General features: G+C 48.1%; 1 protein-coding gene across 1 annotated transcript in view; it reads right to left on the reverse strand.

The window, feature by feature from the left end:
• Positions 1-2,117: 2,117 nt before the first annotated feature.
• Positions 2,118-18,419, reverse strand: part of TBX2 (T-box transcription factor 2) — a 54,987-nt gene continuing 38,685 nt past the window's right edge. The window contains 1 exon segment of the mRNA XM_060259129.1: positions 2,118-4,045. Within this exon segment, the coding sequence (XP_060115112.1) occupies positions 3,599-4,045 (447 nt within the window). The 3' untranslated portion in view covers positions 2,118-3,598.

The raw sequence follows: 18,419 nt of genomic DNA on the forward strand, positions 1-18,419 counted from the left end.
AAATACCCAGTGTATTTTAGGAGCGCAGCCCAGACAGAAACGATAGGACAGAGACAGCTGCGGGTTTTAAGCCAGTGGATTTCTGCTTCCTTCACGTATTAATCCAGAGGACTCACTGACTCCCCCTGGGGCTACAGCCATCGGCTTGCTTAGACCACTGACAGGAGATTGCTGCTCAGCCCACAGCCGGCAGCCATGATTGCTAGACGCGGACTCTGTGATTGGAGGCAGTCTACCCCATAATTGTGGCAGCAGGAGACACTGGACTGGTCACTGTTGGCAGGGCTTTTTTTGTAGAAAAAGCCCAGCAGGGACTCTTTTGCATATTAGGCCACACTCCCCTGACATCACGATTGTTTTACACAGGGCTTCCTCCCCCCCCCAAAAAAAGTCCAGCAGGAACTCATTTGCATATTAGGCCAAACCCCTGATGCAAAGCCAGCTGGAACTGCATTCCTGTGTGTTCCTGCTATATAAAAAAAGCCCTGGCAGTTGGGAAGAGGATGCTGGGGCCACCCCACAGTGCTCTTCTTTGGCGTTCATGCCTAGTAAAGAGACCCATTTCGTCATTTATAAAAATAGCCACTGCATGTTCAAAATCAGTGGCTTGGTCAAAACTGACCAAATGTAGTCTAATCCCCACCCCTGTAAAGAGAGAGAGGACGGGTGATTTTAAAAACTCCACAAACCAGAAAGTTTCATTTGTTTCCAGCTTTGGCCTGTTTTGAATGTTTTCTGCCTGTAACTTGAAAAGGGGCCATCGAAACCCGGCCAGCTTGTTCACCTGCAGAGTGAATTATGATTCCCCGCTGAGTTAACAAAACTAGGCTCCTCTCCTTCCACACACACACACTGAACATGATGTGTAAGGACTTTTCAAGGAAACTCCTCCAAACACAAGCATTGGCTTTGTTTGAATGGCTAGGAATTATCCTGAAGTTACCTTCAGCTTCTTTTAAACCTTCTTGTCACTCACTCTCTTCTTAGCTAAAGGTGGCAGATTTTGTGTGTGTGCGTGCACGTACGTGTGCATGCGTGTGGGATTTTGTGTGTGCGCGTAGCATGCTGAATATGCCAGGGGGAAGAGGGGATGGGTAGAGCTGAGCAACTTTAAAATAACTGAACTTTTGAAGAAGATATTGGATTTCTATCCCACCGTATACTCAAGCTCAGAGTCTCAGAGCAGTCACAATCTCCTTTACCTTCCTCCCCCAAAACAGACACCCTGTAAGATAGGTGGAGCTAAGAGAGCTCTTACAGCAGTTGATGGATAACTCCTACAAGAGCTATGGCTGACCCAAGGCCATTCTAGCAGCTGCAAGTAGAGGAGTGGGGAATCAAACCCGGTTGTCCCAGATAAGAGTCCGCACACTTAACCACTACACCAAACTGGCTCTGACAGCCCATTTTTAATGAACTCTAAGGGGGAAAAAATCTTATTTTCAGGGCTTTTTTGTAACAGGAACTTCTTTGCATATTAGGCCCCACACCCCTAATGTAGCCAATCCTTCAAGAGCTTACAGGGCTCTTCTTACAGGGCCTACTGTCAGCTCTTGAAGGATTGGCTACATCAGGAGGGGTGTAGCCTAATATGCAAAGGAGTTCCTGCTGCAAAAAGAGCCTTGCTTATTTTTAAAAACATAGGCTACAATTTAAAAGCTCCGTTTCCTAAAATGAGATTGATTGCAGCAAATCGGTGCTGAAGGAGGAGGGACACCCATAGGCTCCACCCCTCATAACATCCCTTAGAAAGAGGAGCCAGAACAGAATTAGGTTGTATCCCGGCTCCGCCTATGACCGATTAGAGATGGCATCTGAAAGAATCTGGAAAGAAAGACAGAGCAGAGTAGAAAAGTAGCCACTTTGATCCAGAACAAAATCCCAAACTAAAAGCCATGTTTATTAGGACCAACCAAAATAGCACAGAAACAGTACATGGGCTTTCAGGAGAGAAATAAAAAAATCACTTTCACACTTTGTTGTGTTATTTTGGTTGGAAAGTATTAGATGTCTTTCCTCGCAGGGTTCCCAAAGAACCGGAGATGTAAAAGAAAAGAAACAGACTTTAAAACGACAACAACAAAATGAGGAACAGGAAAACTTGAAGGGCAGGAGCGTTTTCTTTGAATATTTTTTTATTGAAAGTTGTGAGAACTCATCAAAAAAAAATTGAACAGATACCCGAATAACCAGCACATTTCTAGTCATTTAAAAAAAATTAAAACAAGTATATAGCACACCATCCATGTGATATTTTAAATCTTAGTATAGTTTTAAGGGTTGGGGACTTTCTTTTCTTTTCTTGTTGTTCTGGAGTGAAAAATAAAATCCTGAGGTTTAATTCCTGCAATTTTTGTATACCCCGCACTGTAAAAGAGATTTGCATTCAATGTTAAATTCTGATTTTGATATATGGGAAGGAGGGAGGGGGGGACGATAGTCCTCATAGAAATCCCTTAAGATTATTCCAACTTCTTCCTTTTCCTCATGATCTAAAAATATCATCAATGGCACGTGATAATCTTCAGACAGGCGGGGTAAACAATCTTTTATCTTCAGACATAAAAGAAACCCAATATCTTTTCCCATTCACAAAGAGCTAAATAGGTCTTCATTTACAATATGTATGTTCACATAAGAAAAAGAGAGAACAATTAAATGTGAGGAGTTAAACTCTAATTATGTACATTCCAATGTACAACTCTGAATAAATTAATACCAAATTTTGCATATTTGGGGATTTGTATAGCTTATTTACACAAAATTACCATTTATTCCATAAATATTATGTGTGTATTTCTTTTTAAAAAAACCCAGACTTTTCTGGTACACAGAAAGAGTCCTAAATGAAAAAGGGGGGTCATTACACTCATTATACCAGTTCTGAATATTTTTTTTGATGGCCTTCCAAGACTGGTGGGTAAGTGGACATCATCTCTACAGATTTTGCTGTCGTCTTCTGCTGTCCCACAGCCAGAATTTGCAGCAGTCCCCTTTCAACTGTCCTTGTTTTAGACAATGTCAACAAAATCCTAGTTTCAGAAAATCCGTCAGTTGACATAGAAAATAGCAAAGCGCCTCTCCGACAGTGTTGCTTTATTATTTGTTTAAACCCTTAGAATTAGATTATGTGGACCATCTTCTGCCGTGATGATCTTCTAGGTCAGCCACATGTCCAGAAGCTGGTTATTTACACTGTGGACTTGAAATCCGTGTTCGGCCATTCAAGATGTATCTTTCAGGCTGACAAGTTAGAAGAGAAGGGCAGTCTCTGTGTCTTCCGCCAGAACCAGAGCCAGGAGACATGTGTTTTGGGAAGTTCATGGAGAGACCATCTCCAGAACACAGCGGTAGCCCAATGTTCTCCCATACTACTACTGCCTCATGATACGTTGGACTGCTCTGTACCTCCTACGGCTATCGATCCATCTGGCTGACTCCGTAGGGCTTACATCTGATTGTCCTTCATTCTCCTCCCCCCCCCTTACAGTATCAATTCCCCCACCTCCTTTGTTTAAAATAAATATTTATACTGTGCTGTACACCTCTGTCCCCTGTTCCATCTCAGCCCTTTTGAGCAGGTGGCCTCTGGAGGGGGTCACTTAGGGGATTCCCTTCCTGGAGAGACCTCCCTCTGGGTTTCTAAACCACTGACCAGTCTCTGGATATTCTGTAGCTCGTTGATGGAATCTTTCAGGGACCCTTTGGGGGACAGAGAGGCCCGTTGGCTGCTGGGCTTGTGCACGGGCAAATCCGAGAGGGGACTAGATTCCCTACTGCTTCCGGGCTTGGACCCTTCCGAGCCGGCATTCAAGCTTGTAGGCAGACCAGTGGTTAAGAGGTTGGTGCTGGGTGGGATGGCAACCGGGATCTGATAGGGGCTGAAACGCAGACGAGGGCGGGCATTGCTCAGAAAGGGGTTCCGGGATAGTGAGCTGGCCGTAGCCGCACTGCTAGCCGGAATGGCAGAGGCAGCCGCAGCAGCCGCCGCCATATAGGTGTACGGGTAAGGAAAAAGTCCACCGAAGGTAGGCACCGGGATTCCCTGGGGGGGCGAGAAAGAAAAGATACGATTTATTGACTTAGAACACCTCTGGGCCACCCCTTCAGGTTTCCCGTTGGAGGCAGCTGACAAAGTAAAACATAAGACAGCATTTTAAAAATCATTTAACATGGAAAAAAAAAAACCATTAGAAACCCAGCAGGGGGTCAGAAAGGCCAGCCGACATCTGATAAAGAAAACCCAGTCCAAGGAGGGCAGATTAACCTTGTACAAAAGTTGACTTTCTCAGTGCACATCCTTGCGTCAAATTGGTCTTGTGGATGCAGGAATGCACACTTAGGGGCAGGCCTGTAGCTACAGTGGGGCCCGGGGGGGGGGGGGCCAGGCCCATCCTTTTAACCCCCTCCCCTTCCACCGGAGGGCTCCCAATCCGACCACTTTGCTCACCGCCACTCTGAGCAAGTCGTAGCATTGCGGCTGGTCTTTTTGCTTTTTTCTCTCTCCTTCCCTAACACAGCCTGCAGAACAAAGGCGGGGGGAGAGTCAAGAGGCCTCTGTCTCTCGGAGAGAGGGGCACATAAGAAGGGGGCGACTGCACAGGAGTGAAGGGGGGTTAGCTTGTGGGACTCAAAGCAGCTTACAGTGCCGAGAGCCCAGGGCCACCAAACTGGGTGCCCCTCCCGAAGAACAAATCCTTCTGTGGGCCCCACCAAACATGAAATCCCGGCTACGGCTCTGCGTGGGGGATAGAAAGGAAAGGCGAGGTCCCCTGTGCAAGCACCAGTCATTTCCGACTCTGGGGTGACGCTGCTTTCACAACGTTTTCACGGCAGACTTTTTACGGGGTGGTTTGCCATCGCCTTCCCCAGTCGTCTACACTTTCCCCCCAGCAAGCTGGGGACTCATTTGACCGACTTCGGAAGGATGGAAGACTGAGTCAACCTCAAACCGGCTACTTGAAAACCCAGCTTCTGCTGGGGATCGAACTCAGGTCATGAGCAGAGCTTAGGACTGCAGTACTGCGGCTTTAGCACTCTGCGCCACAGAGCAGTTAATTCGCTTACTCCAATTTGGTGGGGGGGGGCTGCCTATACAAACACTTGTTTCTTTACTAAAGTAATAACAGGCTGATTACAGACCGACACTTTGGGCCAGCTCAGAGATGCCTCTGAAGTCGGCCCCCCAAAAAATCCCTGCAGACGGCAACATCTGCCGGCTGTCCCTATCCCATCCTCACCCCGTCCTCCAGGACGCTCCACCCGGCTCAAAAAGCTACCACTTCCAAAGGGGTAGCAAATTTTTGAGCCTGCGGTCAGTCGCCTCTGGGCTGTCTGGACGGGGAAGGGCGCAAGTGCAGCGACTTGGCAGTGTGGAACTGCCAATCCGCCCCAAGTTGTTCCTGAGGTGGTGTTTTGGTTTTTTCTAAACCAAGCAGAGTGCTGGTGTGCTGGTGCGCACCAGCGCTTGTCCCCCAAGGGAAAAGAAAAGGAATCCAACTTGTGGGTCGCCTTCCGATGTGAAGGCACCCAGCCGCCTTGCGGACGGGATGCGGGTGAGCGCGTGGAGGCTCCGGGATGGTTCTTTTTGAGCCGTCCCAATTCAGGACGCCTCCCAGTCGCTCCAGAACGCCCGTCTGGTATCAGCCACAGGATCCTTTTTTCAATTGTTCCAAACCACCAGGCAGCTTGCAACGAAATGAAATAAAACACATCACTGACATGAAAACTTCCAGAAGTTATACAGGAAAGGAAAGGTCCCCTGTGCAAGCACCAGTTGTTTCCAACTCTGGGGTGACGTCGCTTTCACAATGTTTTCATGGCAGACTTGTTACGGGGTGGTTTGCCATTGCCTTCCCCAGTCATCTACGCTTTCCCCTCCAGCAAGCTGGGGACTCATTTGACCGACCTCGGAAGGATGGAAGGCTGAGTCAACCTCGAGCCGGCTACCTGAAAACCCAGCTTCCGCTGGGGATCGAACTCAGGTCGTGAGCAGAGCTTTGGACTGCCGTACTGCAGCTTGAACACTCTGCGCCACGAGGCTCTTTTATATAAGGTAAGGTTATATACAAGGTTTTATACAAGATTGTACAAGGTGGAAAGGCTACATCCACAGTCCCAGCATCCTGACCGGCATGGCCCAGGTCTGATCTCGTCATATCTCTGAAGTTAAGGAGCATCGGTCCTGGTTAGAATTTGGATGGGAGACCACCACAGAAGTCCAGGGTTGCTACAGTCAGGCAATGGCAAGCCACCTGTGAATGTCTCTTGCCTTGAAAACTCCAGAGTCGCTAAAAAAATGGGCTGCCACTTGATAGCAAAAACAGGAACAGACCCAAGATCACACTATCTATTGTGCAATAACTACTGTGCAAGTGTTCAAGTTTAGGGGACTCTGAAATCAAACCCGGTTCTCCCAGAGAAGAGTCCACACTCTTAACCACCACACCAAACTGGCTGTGCCCCCAAGTTCCTGCACAAGGAATATCTCTCCGCCCGCCCCCACCCTTACACCACAGACACTGAAGTTATTTGCGCACAAGTCACATCGCCACTAAAAAACGTCACCACGATTCACAGATTCTCACACGCTGCTGGGTGCGCACCTCTTCACCCGAGAAACTATACCTCTTGAAACAAAAGCCAAACTGCAGTTTGACATAGTAATCCCAGGGTTTTTTTGTAGCAGGAGCTCCTTTACATATTAGGCCACACACCCCTGATGTAGCCAATCCTCCTGGAGCTTACAGTAGGCCTTTTACTAAGAGGCCTGTAAGCTGTTGGAAGATTGGCTACATCAGGGGATGTGGCCTAATATGCAAAGGAATTCCTACTACAAAAAAGCCCTGATTAATCCTATTAACTTGACCTCTCTTCCCCCGCCCCTTGACCTCTCCGCATGCCAGTCCTGTGCACCAAAAAGCTGTTTGGCCATGAACTGTTAAGATGGGAGGGATGTTACCTGGAATACCAGGCTCGAGATACCCTCTTCCCTGGTTTACTAAATGTAAAAGGGTGGTTTTACATTTAGTTTGATCCAGAGTTTTAGAGTCTTCAAATCGTCTGCCACCATTCCGCTTTAATTATTTTCCTTTTACTTTGGTGGATTTGCTCTGCTCATTTTGCGTAGCCAAACTTCTATATTTCCTGCTGAAAGCGTTTTAATTTGGGGGGGGGGTCTCTGATCAGAGGGCAGACAGAATACCCGTGCTTAGTTAAATGTATACGATTGCTTGGAAATCGTGTCAACACTACAAAAACAATACAAATTTAAATTACAAGATGAGGCAAGCAATGATATGTAAAAATCTCAAGTGCTGTCAGTTCTCATGCAAATTACTGCACCTTGTGGCTTTTGGAGGAATCTTTTAAAATGCATGAAAACTTCTACAATACAAGTTTGAAACACCTGTAGAGAAATGACCAGATCAAAACTAGTTTTGAGAAAAACGTTGCAGCAGCAGCACCAGAACTCTTCTCACCGAAACATGCTTTGGGCAGCAATGATGCAAAACAGTTGTGAGAACAGTTGTAGGTAATGTAAAAGGTGAGTTTCCAATGCGGCAATAGAGAGTTACAAACTGTCAGTGTAAAAACACCCAGAGTCTGAAAACATACAAAATCTTGAGAATTGGGGTCAGTTTCTAAGCACAGGACAGCCAGTTTGGTGTAGTGGTTAAGTGTGCGGACTCTTATCTGGGAGAACCGGGTTTGATTCCCCACTCCTCCACTTGCAGTTGCTGCAATGGCCTTGGGTCAGCCATAGCTCTGGCAGAGGTCGTCGTTGAAAGGGCAGCTGCTGTGAGAGCCCTCTCAGCCCCACCCACCTCACAGGGTGTCTGTTGTGGGGGAGGAAGGCAAAGGAGATTGTGAGCCGCTCTGAGACTCTTCGGAGTGGAGGGCAGGATATAAATCCAATATCTTCTTCTTCTTTGCCAGTCATAAGCAATGTGAGTTAAAAGAACATTGCTATTTAGACAATCATCCTAAACGTATGACTTTTTTTGGCCCCGTGTGAAACTTTGGGTGATCTGAACACATAAAGTGCCCTATGCTGAGTCAGACCGTTGATCAATCAAGGTCAGCGTTGCCAGCTCTGGCTGGCCGCATCTCACCTGAGGCTGAGTTCTTCCAAATATCACCTACAAGCTGGTCCTTTTAGCTGGAGATGCTGGGGACTGAACCTGGGACCTTCTACTCAACCACTGAGCTACCGTGGCCTTTCGCCCAAAAGACTAGTCTGATGTTTCACAACCCACCAAAGTTCAGCCTGGTCAGATGGTCCCTTATGCGTCACTCTTTTGGTGTAGTGGTTAAGTGTGCAGACTTTTATCTGGGAGAACCGGGTTTGATTCCCCACTCCTCCACTTGCGCCTGCTGGAATGGCCTTGGGTCAGCCATAGCTCTGGCAGAGGTTGTCCTTGAAAGGGCAGCTGCTGTGAGAGCCCTCTCCAGCCCCACCCACCTCACAGGGTGTCTGTTGTGGGGGAGGAAGGGAAAGGAGATTGTGAGCCGCTCTGAGACTCTTTGGAGTGGAGGGCGGGATATAAATCCAATATCTTCATCTACCTCACAGGGTGTCTGTTGTGGGGGAGGAAGGGAAAGGAGATTGTGAGCCCCTCTGAGACTCTTCGGAGTGGAGGGCGGGATATAAATCCAATATCTTCATCTACCTCACAGGGTGTCTGTTGTGGGGGAGGAAGGGAAAGGAGATTGTGAGCCCCTCTGAGACTCTTCGGAGTGGAGGGCGGGATATAAATCCAATATCTTCATCTACCTCACAGGGTGTCTGTTGTGGGGGAGGAAGGGAAAGGAGATTGTGAGCCGCTCTGAGACTCTTCGGAGTGGAGGGTGGGATATAAATCCAATATCTTCATCTACCTCACAGGGTGTCTGTTGTGGGGGAGGAAGGGAAAGGAGATTGTGAGCCGCTCTGAGACTCTTCGGAGTGGAGGGCGGGATATAAATCCAATATCTTAGAAGAAGAATTGCAGATTTATACCCCGCCCTTCTCCCTGAATCAGAGACTCAGAGCGGTTTACAATCTCCTATGTCTTCTCCCCCCACAACAGACACCCTGTGAGGTGGATGGGGCTGAGAGGGCTCTCCCAGCAGCTGCCCTTTCAAGGACAACTCTTGCGATAGCAATGGCTAACCCAAGGCCATTCCAGCAGGTGCAAGTGGAGGAGTGGGGAATCAAACCAGGTTCTCCCAGATAAGAGTCCGCACACTTAACCACTACACCAAACTGGCTCTTCTTCTTCTTCTTCTTCTTCTTCTTCTTCTTCTTCTTCTTCTTCTTCTTCTTCTTTCCTTCCTTCCTTCTCGGGCAGAAATGATCTTCCCAATTTGACCGAAAATGTTCTTCTTAATTGGATTGTGTTTTGAACTGGCACCCTGTTCCCCCAGCAACTGTCCTTGTTAACCTCCTGTCCTCCCAAGCCTTTCAGAAAAGCAAAAGATATTTCCATGGAGCAAGTGAAATTGATGATGGTGCTCCAGGGATGCCGTTTATTTGGGGGATTTTATGCAGAGGAGGGGGAAATTAATGCTCTTTGAATATTTTAACTATGCTTCGTGGTCCTAAGGGTGCTGCTAAGGCAGCCATATCAATGAGCAAAAGAGCAAATCCAGATTAAAAAGAAAAGAAAAACGTTATTGTGCGCAAACATTTGCCATAGCACCTCCCCCCCCCCCATATTATGAGATAAAATCTCCAAGACTGCGCATACGTATCTTCTGCGTATGCATGGTGAAGAAGCCAGCACCTGCCGTTGCAAACGCCATTATCCGTACAACTGCTTTTGAAACTTTCAGTGCTCCCTTTGGAAGTATGTATACCAATTTGAAATATGACCTCCGATAACATAAATAAAAGGCTCATGCTTTTCTAAATTCTGTTTAGAAACTTAGGGGAACAGGACAGGGGAACAGCTGTTGTTGGGTTGTCCTGTTATTATCTCTATACAATATGTTTCAATTTTTTTATTATTATTCCTTTCTAAAACCCTTGTAGTGATATGCCATGAACTTCCGGATCCCATCTCCTTCTGGAGAAAATCTTTTACGACGGTTTTGTAAATCATGACCCTTTATCATTCCCCTTTCCATCATTATTGTGATTTCCAATTTCTTCTCTTGATTAGCACCGTGCCTGGCATTTTGCATTTTGCACTGCGGTTTTAAAACTATTCCTGAAATCCACATTTCTCAGAGAGGAACTTATCCTCTTTGCTTTTAAAACCAGTTGAACGCAACCTGGCGGGGACCGCTGGTCGACTTTTCCTGCTCACTGGCACAACGTGGCCGGATTCTGCCTCCGCTCCCTCCCTCCTACCCCTAACCTCCTTACTCGGGCAGCAAATGTGGCAAGATGCAGCGGAGGAGCTGCTGTTCTATAAAAAGGACAACCAGCGCCTTCGCGAAAGGAAATCCTCTTCATTTCGTTTTAAAAAAGGAAACTGTCAGGTTCAGTTTAGTGATGCACCTGCTGGGCCAGCGGGTGGCAAAAAGCAGCAGGGGAATCATGGCGGATGGAGGGGGAACTAGGGCTGGATTAACAATCCGGCCAAGTAGGCACTGGCCTATGGCCTCCATGCTTTTAGGGGCCCCGGGCCAGCTTTTCCCCCTGCTTGTAGCCCTCCCAGCCTGCACACGCAGCCAGCAACTGAGTAGCTCTTTGCCTGACTTGTCTGGTGCGGCTGCTATTGGCATTGTCGCCAAGTTTGCCACTCTCTGCCTCTCCCCTGCAGCTTTGTCAAAGGGGCTTTTGAGAAGGGGCCTGCAGGCTGCAGTGGGGGCTGTGAGCAGTGGGGGTAGGTGCTCAAACTCTGAGATGTCAATTGCCTAGGGGTCTCCACACGGTTTAATCCAGCTCTGGCGGGGAACTCTATCCGGCAAGAACAGGGGTATTTACGGGACATGAGTGCATCTGTTTACATCTGTGAAACGTAGGGGAGGGGGTGGCAAAGGCATGCCTGGAAACCAGAGGTCCCAGATATGCACCCTAGGGCCATCACAAGAGAAGGGAAGGCTTGTTGCATCTCTCATTCCGAGTTTTGCCCCATCACCTGCAGTGGGAGTTTACCACTCTGACTCTCTGGGCTTAGTAGAGCAACTTTTCCAGGGTCCTGGTTTGGGGGCAGAAGCCCCCGCATGCTCTTGCGAGCTTGCCCAGATGGAATTCTTTCTTATTGAGTTGCCGTGTGTGGTCAGAGTCAAGCAAAACCAGTAATCCAAGACTGCCATATTTTTTTTACTTAATTATTACAAAACATTTTATTGCAAATTATTTATTGGGAGGGAGGGGAAACCCTCACAATTAAAATGGCACGAATAGATACTACGGATTACATTATGGAGCCACAGAATTCCCTTTTATGGTCGTTGCTAAACGGGGAGTTCTAGCTTCGTGCCAAGAGAATTCTAGGGGTAGGGGGAAAACATGTCGTGGACTTTGATGTCCGGGTCTGTTGCACTCTCATGTTGCCAGAGGCTGCAGAACCTCACAGCTCCAGCTGCGCACCAACAACAGAGGTGCACGCTAGGGTTGCCAAGTCCAATTCAAGAAATATCTGGGGACTTTGGGGGTGGAGCCAGGAGACTTTGGGGGTGGAGCCAAGATCAAGGCTGTGACAAGCATAATTGAACTCCAAAGGGAGTTCCAGCCATCACATTTAAAGGGACAGCACACTTTTTCAATCCTTCCTTCCACAGGAAATAATGAAGGATAGGGGCACCTTCTTTTGGGGCTCATAGAATTGGACCCCCTGGTCCAACCTTTTTGAAACTTTAGAGGTATTTTGGAAAGAGGCACTATATACTATACTGAAAATGTGGTGCCTCTACCCCAAAAAACAGCTTCCCCAGAGCCCCAGATACCCGCAGATCAATTCTCCATGATTTTCTAAGGGAATAAATCTCCATAGGGAATAATAGAGTTCCCAGCAGACATTTCCCTCCCCTCCCCCCCGCTTTCTGATGACCCTGAAGTGGGGGAAGGGCCTCCAAACCAGGGGATCCCCTGCCCCCACCTGGGGATTGGCAACCCTAGTGCACGCAGAGTGGCCCTAGACTGTCTGGCATCCTCAGCAAGGCTGTGTGGCCTATACACCAAAGGAACTCCTGCTAGAATTCCACTTGATGGCACTTAAGTCTTCGGAAGAGAGATCAGCAATTCCCAGGGATAATGCCAAGCTGGCCTTTGCTTCCTGTGCTGTTCCGGAGGGTCGGATGCTTTCAGGGGGTCCAGTGCAAAACAGCAGAAGCGTGCCCCCCCCCACTGATAACATTACTGAGTCACATGGGGGAGTCCAATTTGGTGCTCCCGGAAGGTCGGCACCAGGGCTTTTTTTGTAACAGGAACTCCTTTGCATAATAGGCCACACACCCCTGATGTAGCCGATCTTCAAGAGAGCTTACAGGGCTCTTTTTACAGGGCCGGCAGTCAACTCTTGGAGTATAGGCTACATCAGGGGTGTGGCCTAATATGCAACGCAGTGCCTGCTACAAAAAAAGGCTGGTCGGCACCAGCATTCCCTCTAAGCTGCAGAATCTTGTGAGCAAAAAATTCTACTTTGTGAGCTACTGGCATTAAAGTTGGGAGCTACTGCATAAATTGTGCTCTGGGGTCATTTTTCCTGAGCTTAAACAAAAATGTGCGAGCTGGAGGCTAAAAATCTGTGAGCTAGCTCACACTAACTCAGCTTAGAGGGAACACTTCTCGACATCCTAGGCAATTGCCTAGTTTGCCTAGCGACAGGGCCAGCCCTGGGTGCATGGCAAAATGGTTCCCAGCACCATCCCCAAATGTGCCCAAGCAGAGGTGGATTTCTACCAGGAGCTCCTTTGCATATTAGGCCACACACCCCTAATGTAGCCAATCCTCCAAGAGCTTACAAAAAAAAAAGCCTTGTAAGCTTTTGGAGGATTGGCTACATCAGGGGGGTGTGGCTTAATACGCAAAGGAGCTCCTGCTAGAATTCCACCCCTGTGCCCAAGACTCGATGGCACTTAAGTCTTCGGAAGAGAGATCAGCAATTCCCAGGGATCCTGCCAAGCTGGCCTTTGCTTCCTGTGCTGTTCCAGAGGGTCGGTTGCTTTCAGGGGGTCCAGTGCAAAACAGCAGGAGGGAGAAGAGGGGAAATCCCACTCTGCAAAATCTCTGTGGATACATGCAGTTTTCTTGTGGCTTAGAGCCTTATTACGAATGGGCCAGCCGCATGAAAAATGACAACACCTTAAGTGAAGGGGAAGCTAACCCGGATAAATTATGTACATTTAGTACTTGCATAGATCACCTTGCTTTGCGTAATTTATTTTACTAGCCAAAGTCTTCAAGGCTTTTCGCACAGCCACGTGGGCAAGAAATCACTTTTAAAGGCCAGGATAGGCTAGGAATTCGGTAACCGACATCCTTCGGCTGCTTTTCGGAGCATATGTACGACCGTTGAACACATTCAGCCCCGAATAAATCGATGTCTTTTTCTGCTTCTTGAAATTCATATATACATATATTACTCTCAAGTTGCAGCTAACTTATGGTGACACCGTGAGGTTCCCAAGGCAAGAGACGTTCAGAGGTGGTTTGCCGTTGCCTGCCTCTGTGTAGTAACCCCTTTGTGGTCTCTTATCCAAGGACTAATCCTGGGCCGACTCTGCTTCGCTACCAAGATCTGACAAGTTCGAATAGGGTTGCCAAGTCATCGTCAAGAAATATCTGGGGACTTTGGGAGTGGAGCCAGGAGAATTTGGGGGCGCAGCCAGGAGAATTTGGGGGTGGAGCCAGCAGCAAGGTTGTGACAAGCATAACTGAACTCCGAAGGGAGTTCTAGCCATCACATTTAAAGGGACCTCACACCTTTTAAATGCCTTCTGTCCATTTGAAATCATGAAGGATAGGGGCACCTTCTTCGAGGGCTCATAGAATTGGACCCCCTGGTCCAATCTTTTTGATACTTGGAGGGTATTTTGGAGAGAGGCACTGGATGCTATGCTGAAAATTTGGTGCCTCTGTTTCAGAACACAGCCCCCCCCCCCCCACAGAGCCTCAGATACCCCCAGATCAATTCTCCATTATACCCTTGTGAATCGGTCTCCATAGGGAATAATGGAGTGGCCAGCAGACATTTCCCTCTGCCCCCCCCCCCCGCTTTCTGGTGACCCTGAAGCAGAGGGAGGGCCCCCAAACCGGGGGATCCCCTGCCCCCACCTGGGGATTGGCAACTCTAAATTCAAGCTAGCCTAGGTTATGGGAATCAGGGCCTAGATCTCATTTCCCTTCTCTCTGCTTCCCAAGTCTGTGGATGAACCTGCCTTATATGAAATCAGGCTATTTGAGTCCAGCCACCCAGCTTAGTATTTTCTACTCTGACCGCCAGGCCCATCTGTCAGAGAAAAGAAATAACTCCCCCCACCCCGGGGACTGAACGGGGCCTTGCTGCATGCAAAGCGGAAGATCTCTTTCCAAAAGCCAACAGCCATCTGCAAACTGTGGATTCCCTGATCTGTACCTAGCCCACTGCAATCTTGCCTTGTAGCGCTGGATCGAAGGGAGGAGTCAAACTCATCTCAAAGCAAACAAGCTTTTACCAATACGTTCCATGTGCAGCTCTCCAGTGAAAGGCGAGCGCACATGCACTCCTTACTACAGCACTATTTAAATTTTTCTTGACAGCAAGCTCAGTTAAAACGTCCATCTCTGGAGGCCTTGTGTCCAATGATGGGCAAATCACAGCAAACTACGTGGCCAGAAGGACATGGCCAGAAGAACACGGCAGGTTGGTATCCTCTCCGCTTTATCTACTTACCATTATCAGAGCTTTTTTTTTGTAGCAGGAACTCCTTTGCATCTTAAGCCACACACCCATGATGGAGCCAATCCTCCTGGAGCTTACAGGGCTTTTTGTACAGGGCCTACTGGAAGCTCCAGAAGGATTGGCTACATCAGGGGTGTGTGGCTTAATAGGCAAAGGAGCTCCTGCTACAAAAAAAAGCCCTGATGTTGCCTGTAATCTGCTGCCTGCCCAATTCCAGATTTTAAAAGATACAATATTTATTTAGTTGATTTATATCCCGCCCTCCCCACTGAGGCGGGCTCAGGGCGGCTTACAACATAAGATTCTAACAATAAGATTCTTATGTTGTAAGCCGCCCTGAGCCCGCCTCGGTGGGGACGGTGGGATATAAATCCAATAATAAATTGAGGAATATTGAGGAATGAACTCTTTTACGTATTAGGCCACACTCCCTGATGTAGCCATTCCTCCAGGAGCTTACAGTAGGCCCTGTAAGAAGAGCCCTGTAAGCTCTTGGAGGATTGGCTACGTCAGGGAGGTGTGGCCTAATATGCAAAGGAGTTCCTGCTACCAAAAAAACCGCCCTGGCCATCACGATCAGGCCACAAGGCTCCCACTGGTCAGTTCCGGCTAAAACCCCATAGGGGAGACCAGAAGGAAAGAGACACTCAGTGTTGCTTCTTGCACAAATGGCAAACAGGTGGCATTGGGCCTGCAGCCCCACCAAGCGACTCGGCATTTGTGAACGGCAGAAATTCATTCTGACTCTCTCCCTCTCATAACCTTCAGCAGCTGGTCTTAAAGCCAGGGAGATCAAACTCCCTCCCAGACCGTTTCTGGGGCCCTGTCCTCCTTCAAAGCCCTCCTCAAAAGCCACCTGGACCCGGTAAAGTTGAGAGGAAAGAGGGTTTTTTTAAAGGCAGTTAACAGAAAATGAAACCTTGGAGAAGCGTGACCAGCTCTGGAAGAAATTTGTCGAGCTGCTCAAATAGGCGGCTGAAGCAACCAAGCAATCAGTGAGGATCGCAATCCTGGCCACACGGGATGTCTCTCCCCTTCCAAGACCTCCCCTCCCCCCTTTTCCTCCATCTCTCTCGTCTAAAAATAGAGGGGCACATAGCTCATTCTTGCAGGAGAGGGACTGTTGGAGGGAGATTGGATCTATAAAAATTCATTTCTATAAATTGCTCTTTTTACTGTACGGGTAATCTTGAAAAATACAGTCTACTAATGGGGGGGGGGGGACTACATTTCCTGCAAAGTCTGGCTTTTTAGACCTCACTAGAGCTGCCCAGAACCACCACAGACCACCCCCCCAAAAAAAGATTCCTTTCTGGGACCCCCTTCACTTCACAATCAGATGCCCCCCTCCTTCAAAAACATGCATGCAAGATGCTGGAGGAGAACAGATTCCTCACCCTGTCCCCAGCGGCCCTCCCCCCTTAGGGCTTTTATTTTGGTAGCAGGAACTCCTTTGCATATTACGCCGCACCCCTCTGATGTAGCCAATCCTCCAAGAGCTTGCAGCAGGCCCTATAAGAAAAGCCCTGTAAGCTCTTGGAGGACTGACTGCATCAGAGGGGTGTGGCCTACTAGGCAAAGGAGTTCCTGCTACAAAAAAGCTCCTTACCTCCTAACGAAGCCAAACCTGGACCTGGAGAACTCTGCCTAGCCTGGTCTCATCAGAACTCGGAAACAAAGCAGGTTCACCAGGACTCATTCTCTAGCAGGAGCTCCTCTGCATATTAGGCCACGCCCCCCTGTTGTGGCCAATCCTCCTGGAGCTTACAGTAGGCCCTGTACGAAGAGCCCTCTTAGCTCTGGGAGGATTGGCTACATCAGGGAGGCATGGCCTAATATGCAGAGGAGCTTCTGCTAGACTCAACCCTGCTTAGTCCTTGGATGGGAGACCACCAAGGAAGTCCAGGGTTGTGATGCAGAAGGAGGCAACAGCAAACCACTTCTGGGCCTCTTGCCTTGAAAACCCTGTGGAGTTGCCATTGACAGCACCGCCCGCACAACCGAACCCCCGTACATTTTTTTTTTAATGTAAACTCAGGTATGTGGTTTAAGTTCTCTGTCAAAGGCCCTGCCCTCCTTCACCGAAATAAAACAGGTAAAGGGCAGGGTCTCTTCAGCAGTGGCTCCTCAGTTGCAAGATTCCTAACCTAACCTACCTGGTGCCTTTTCGTCTGTCGATGTCGTATTCGATTTGTTACCTTGTGGTTGTTTGGGGAGGGGAAGCCACTGACTCCACTTCTATAGCTTCAGCCAGAGCCAGCATGTGTAATGGTTAGAGCATCTGTCTAGGATCTGGGAGACCCAGATCTGAATCCCCACGTTGCCACTGAGATTGACAGCTCTGGGTTGGGAAATTCCTGAAGATCCCAGGGTGGAGCCTGGTGAAGACGGGGCTTGGGGAGGAGAGCCACCTCAGTGGGATCCAAGGCCACAGAGTCCACCCTCCAAAGCAGCCATTTTCCTCAGGGGAACTGATCTCTGTCACCTGGAGATTACTTGTGAAACCAGGACATCCCCAGGTCCCACCTGGAGATTGGCAACCCTGAATCTCTCTGGGTGACCTTGGGGCAGTCATGTAGACTCTAAGCATAACCTTCCTCACAGGGTTGTTGTGATGATAAAATGGAGGAGGGGACAACTGTGTAAGGCCTCTTTGGGTCCCCAGGGCTGTAATCACACACACTAAGTAATGCACTTTCAATCCACTTTCAATGCACTTTCCAACTGGATTTTGCCAGTTCACAAAGGAAAATCCAATTGGAAAGTACATTGAAAGTGGATTTAAAGTGCATTATTTAATGTGTCTGATCGCAGCCAGGAGGGATAAATTTGGGGTATAAAGGAAATAACCTAATTAGTATTTTTACATTTGTGGGCTTATCCATAGGTGTTTTTTTGGGGGGGAGGGGGGTGTTCAATGTTTGTGATGCTGCTGCGTGCGTCTAGAGCAGGGGTGGCCAAACTGTGGCTCAGGAGCCACATGTGGCTCTTTTATACATATTGTGTGACTTTCAAAGCTCCCACCACCCCATTGGCTGGCTTGGAAGTCAAGCTAGCTGGAGGCTTGGCAAATGTATTTACAATTAAAAGTTGCCTTCTTTCCACCTTTTCCTCCCTCCCCTCCATCTATTTGTTTTCCTTCCTTCTTTCCTTCCGACTCTCAAACATCTGACATTTATTCTATGTGGCTCTTCCATTAAGCACATTTGGCCACCCCTGGTCTAGAGTATATCGGTATACAAATAAATAAAGCTAAGCTTACAACTGTTGAATTGGTTTTGCTCACATTTCATCCGCCATTCCCCCTGCTTTCCCCCCCTTTCCTCGTAAGATTTGGAAGTAAACACCTGCTTTGGGTGTGGGCCACTGAGTAAAAAAAGGACTTATATAAATAATCTTTTTTCAAAAATTAAAAGCTTGCTTTTATAACCCACCCACCCTTAATTTTGAACAGGTTTTCCCAATACAGCACCAACTTTCATAGGAACCAGAGAGGAATTTTATGGATGCCAAAACTCTCCTATAACTCTTTAAATTCCAGATTGCTTTGATTCAGCGGTTGGCTGAATTAATACAAGACACAGAGCCAAGAAAGCCAGCATC

Source organism: Heteronotia binoei, chromosome 18 (assembly GCF_032191835.1).
Source record: "Heteronotia binoei isolate CCM8104 ecotype False Entrance Well chromosome 18, APGP_CSIRO_Hbin_v1, whole genome shotgun sequence".
Classification (NCBI taxonomy): Eukaryota; Metazoa; Chordata; class Lepidosauria; order Squamata; family Gekkonidae; genus Heteronotia; species Heteronotia binoei.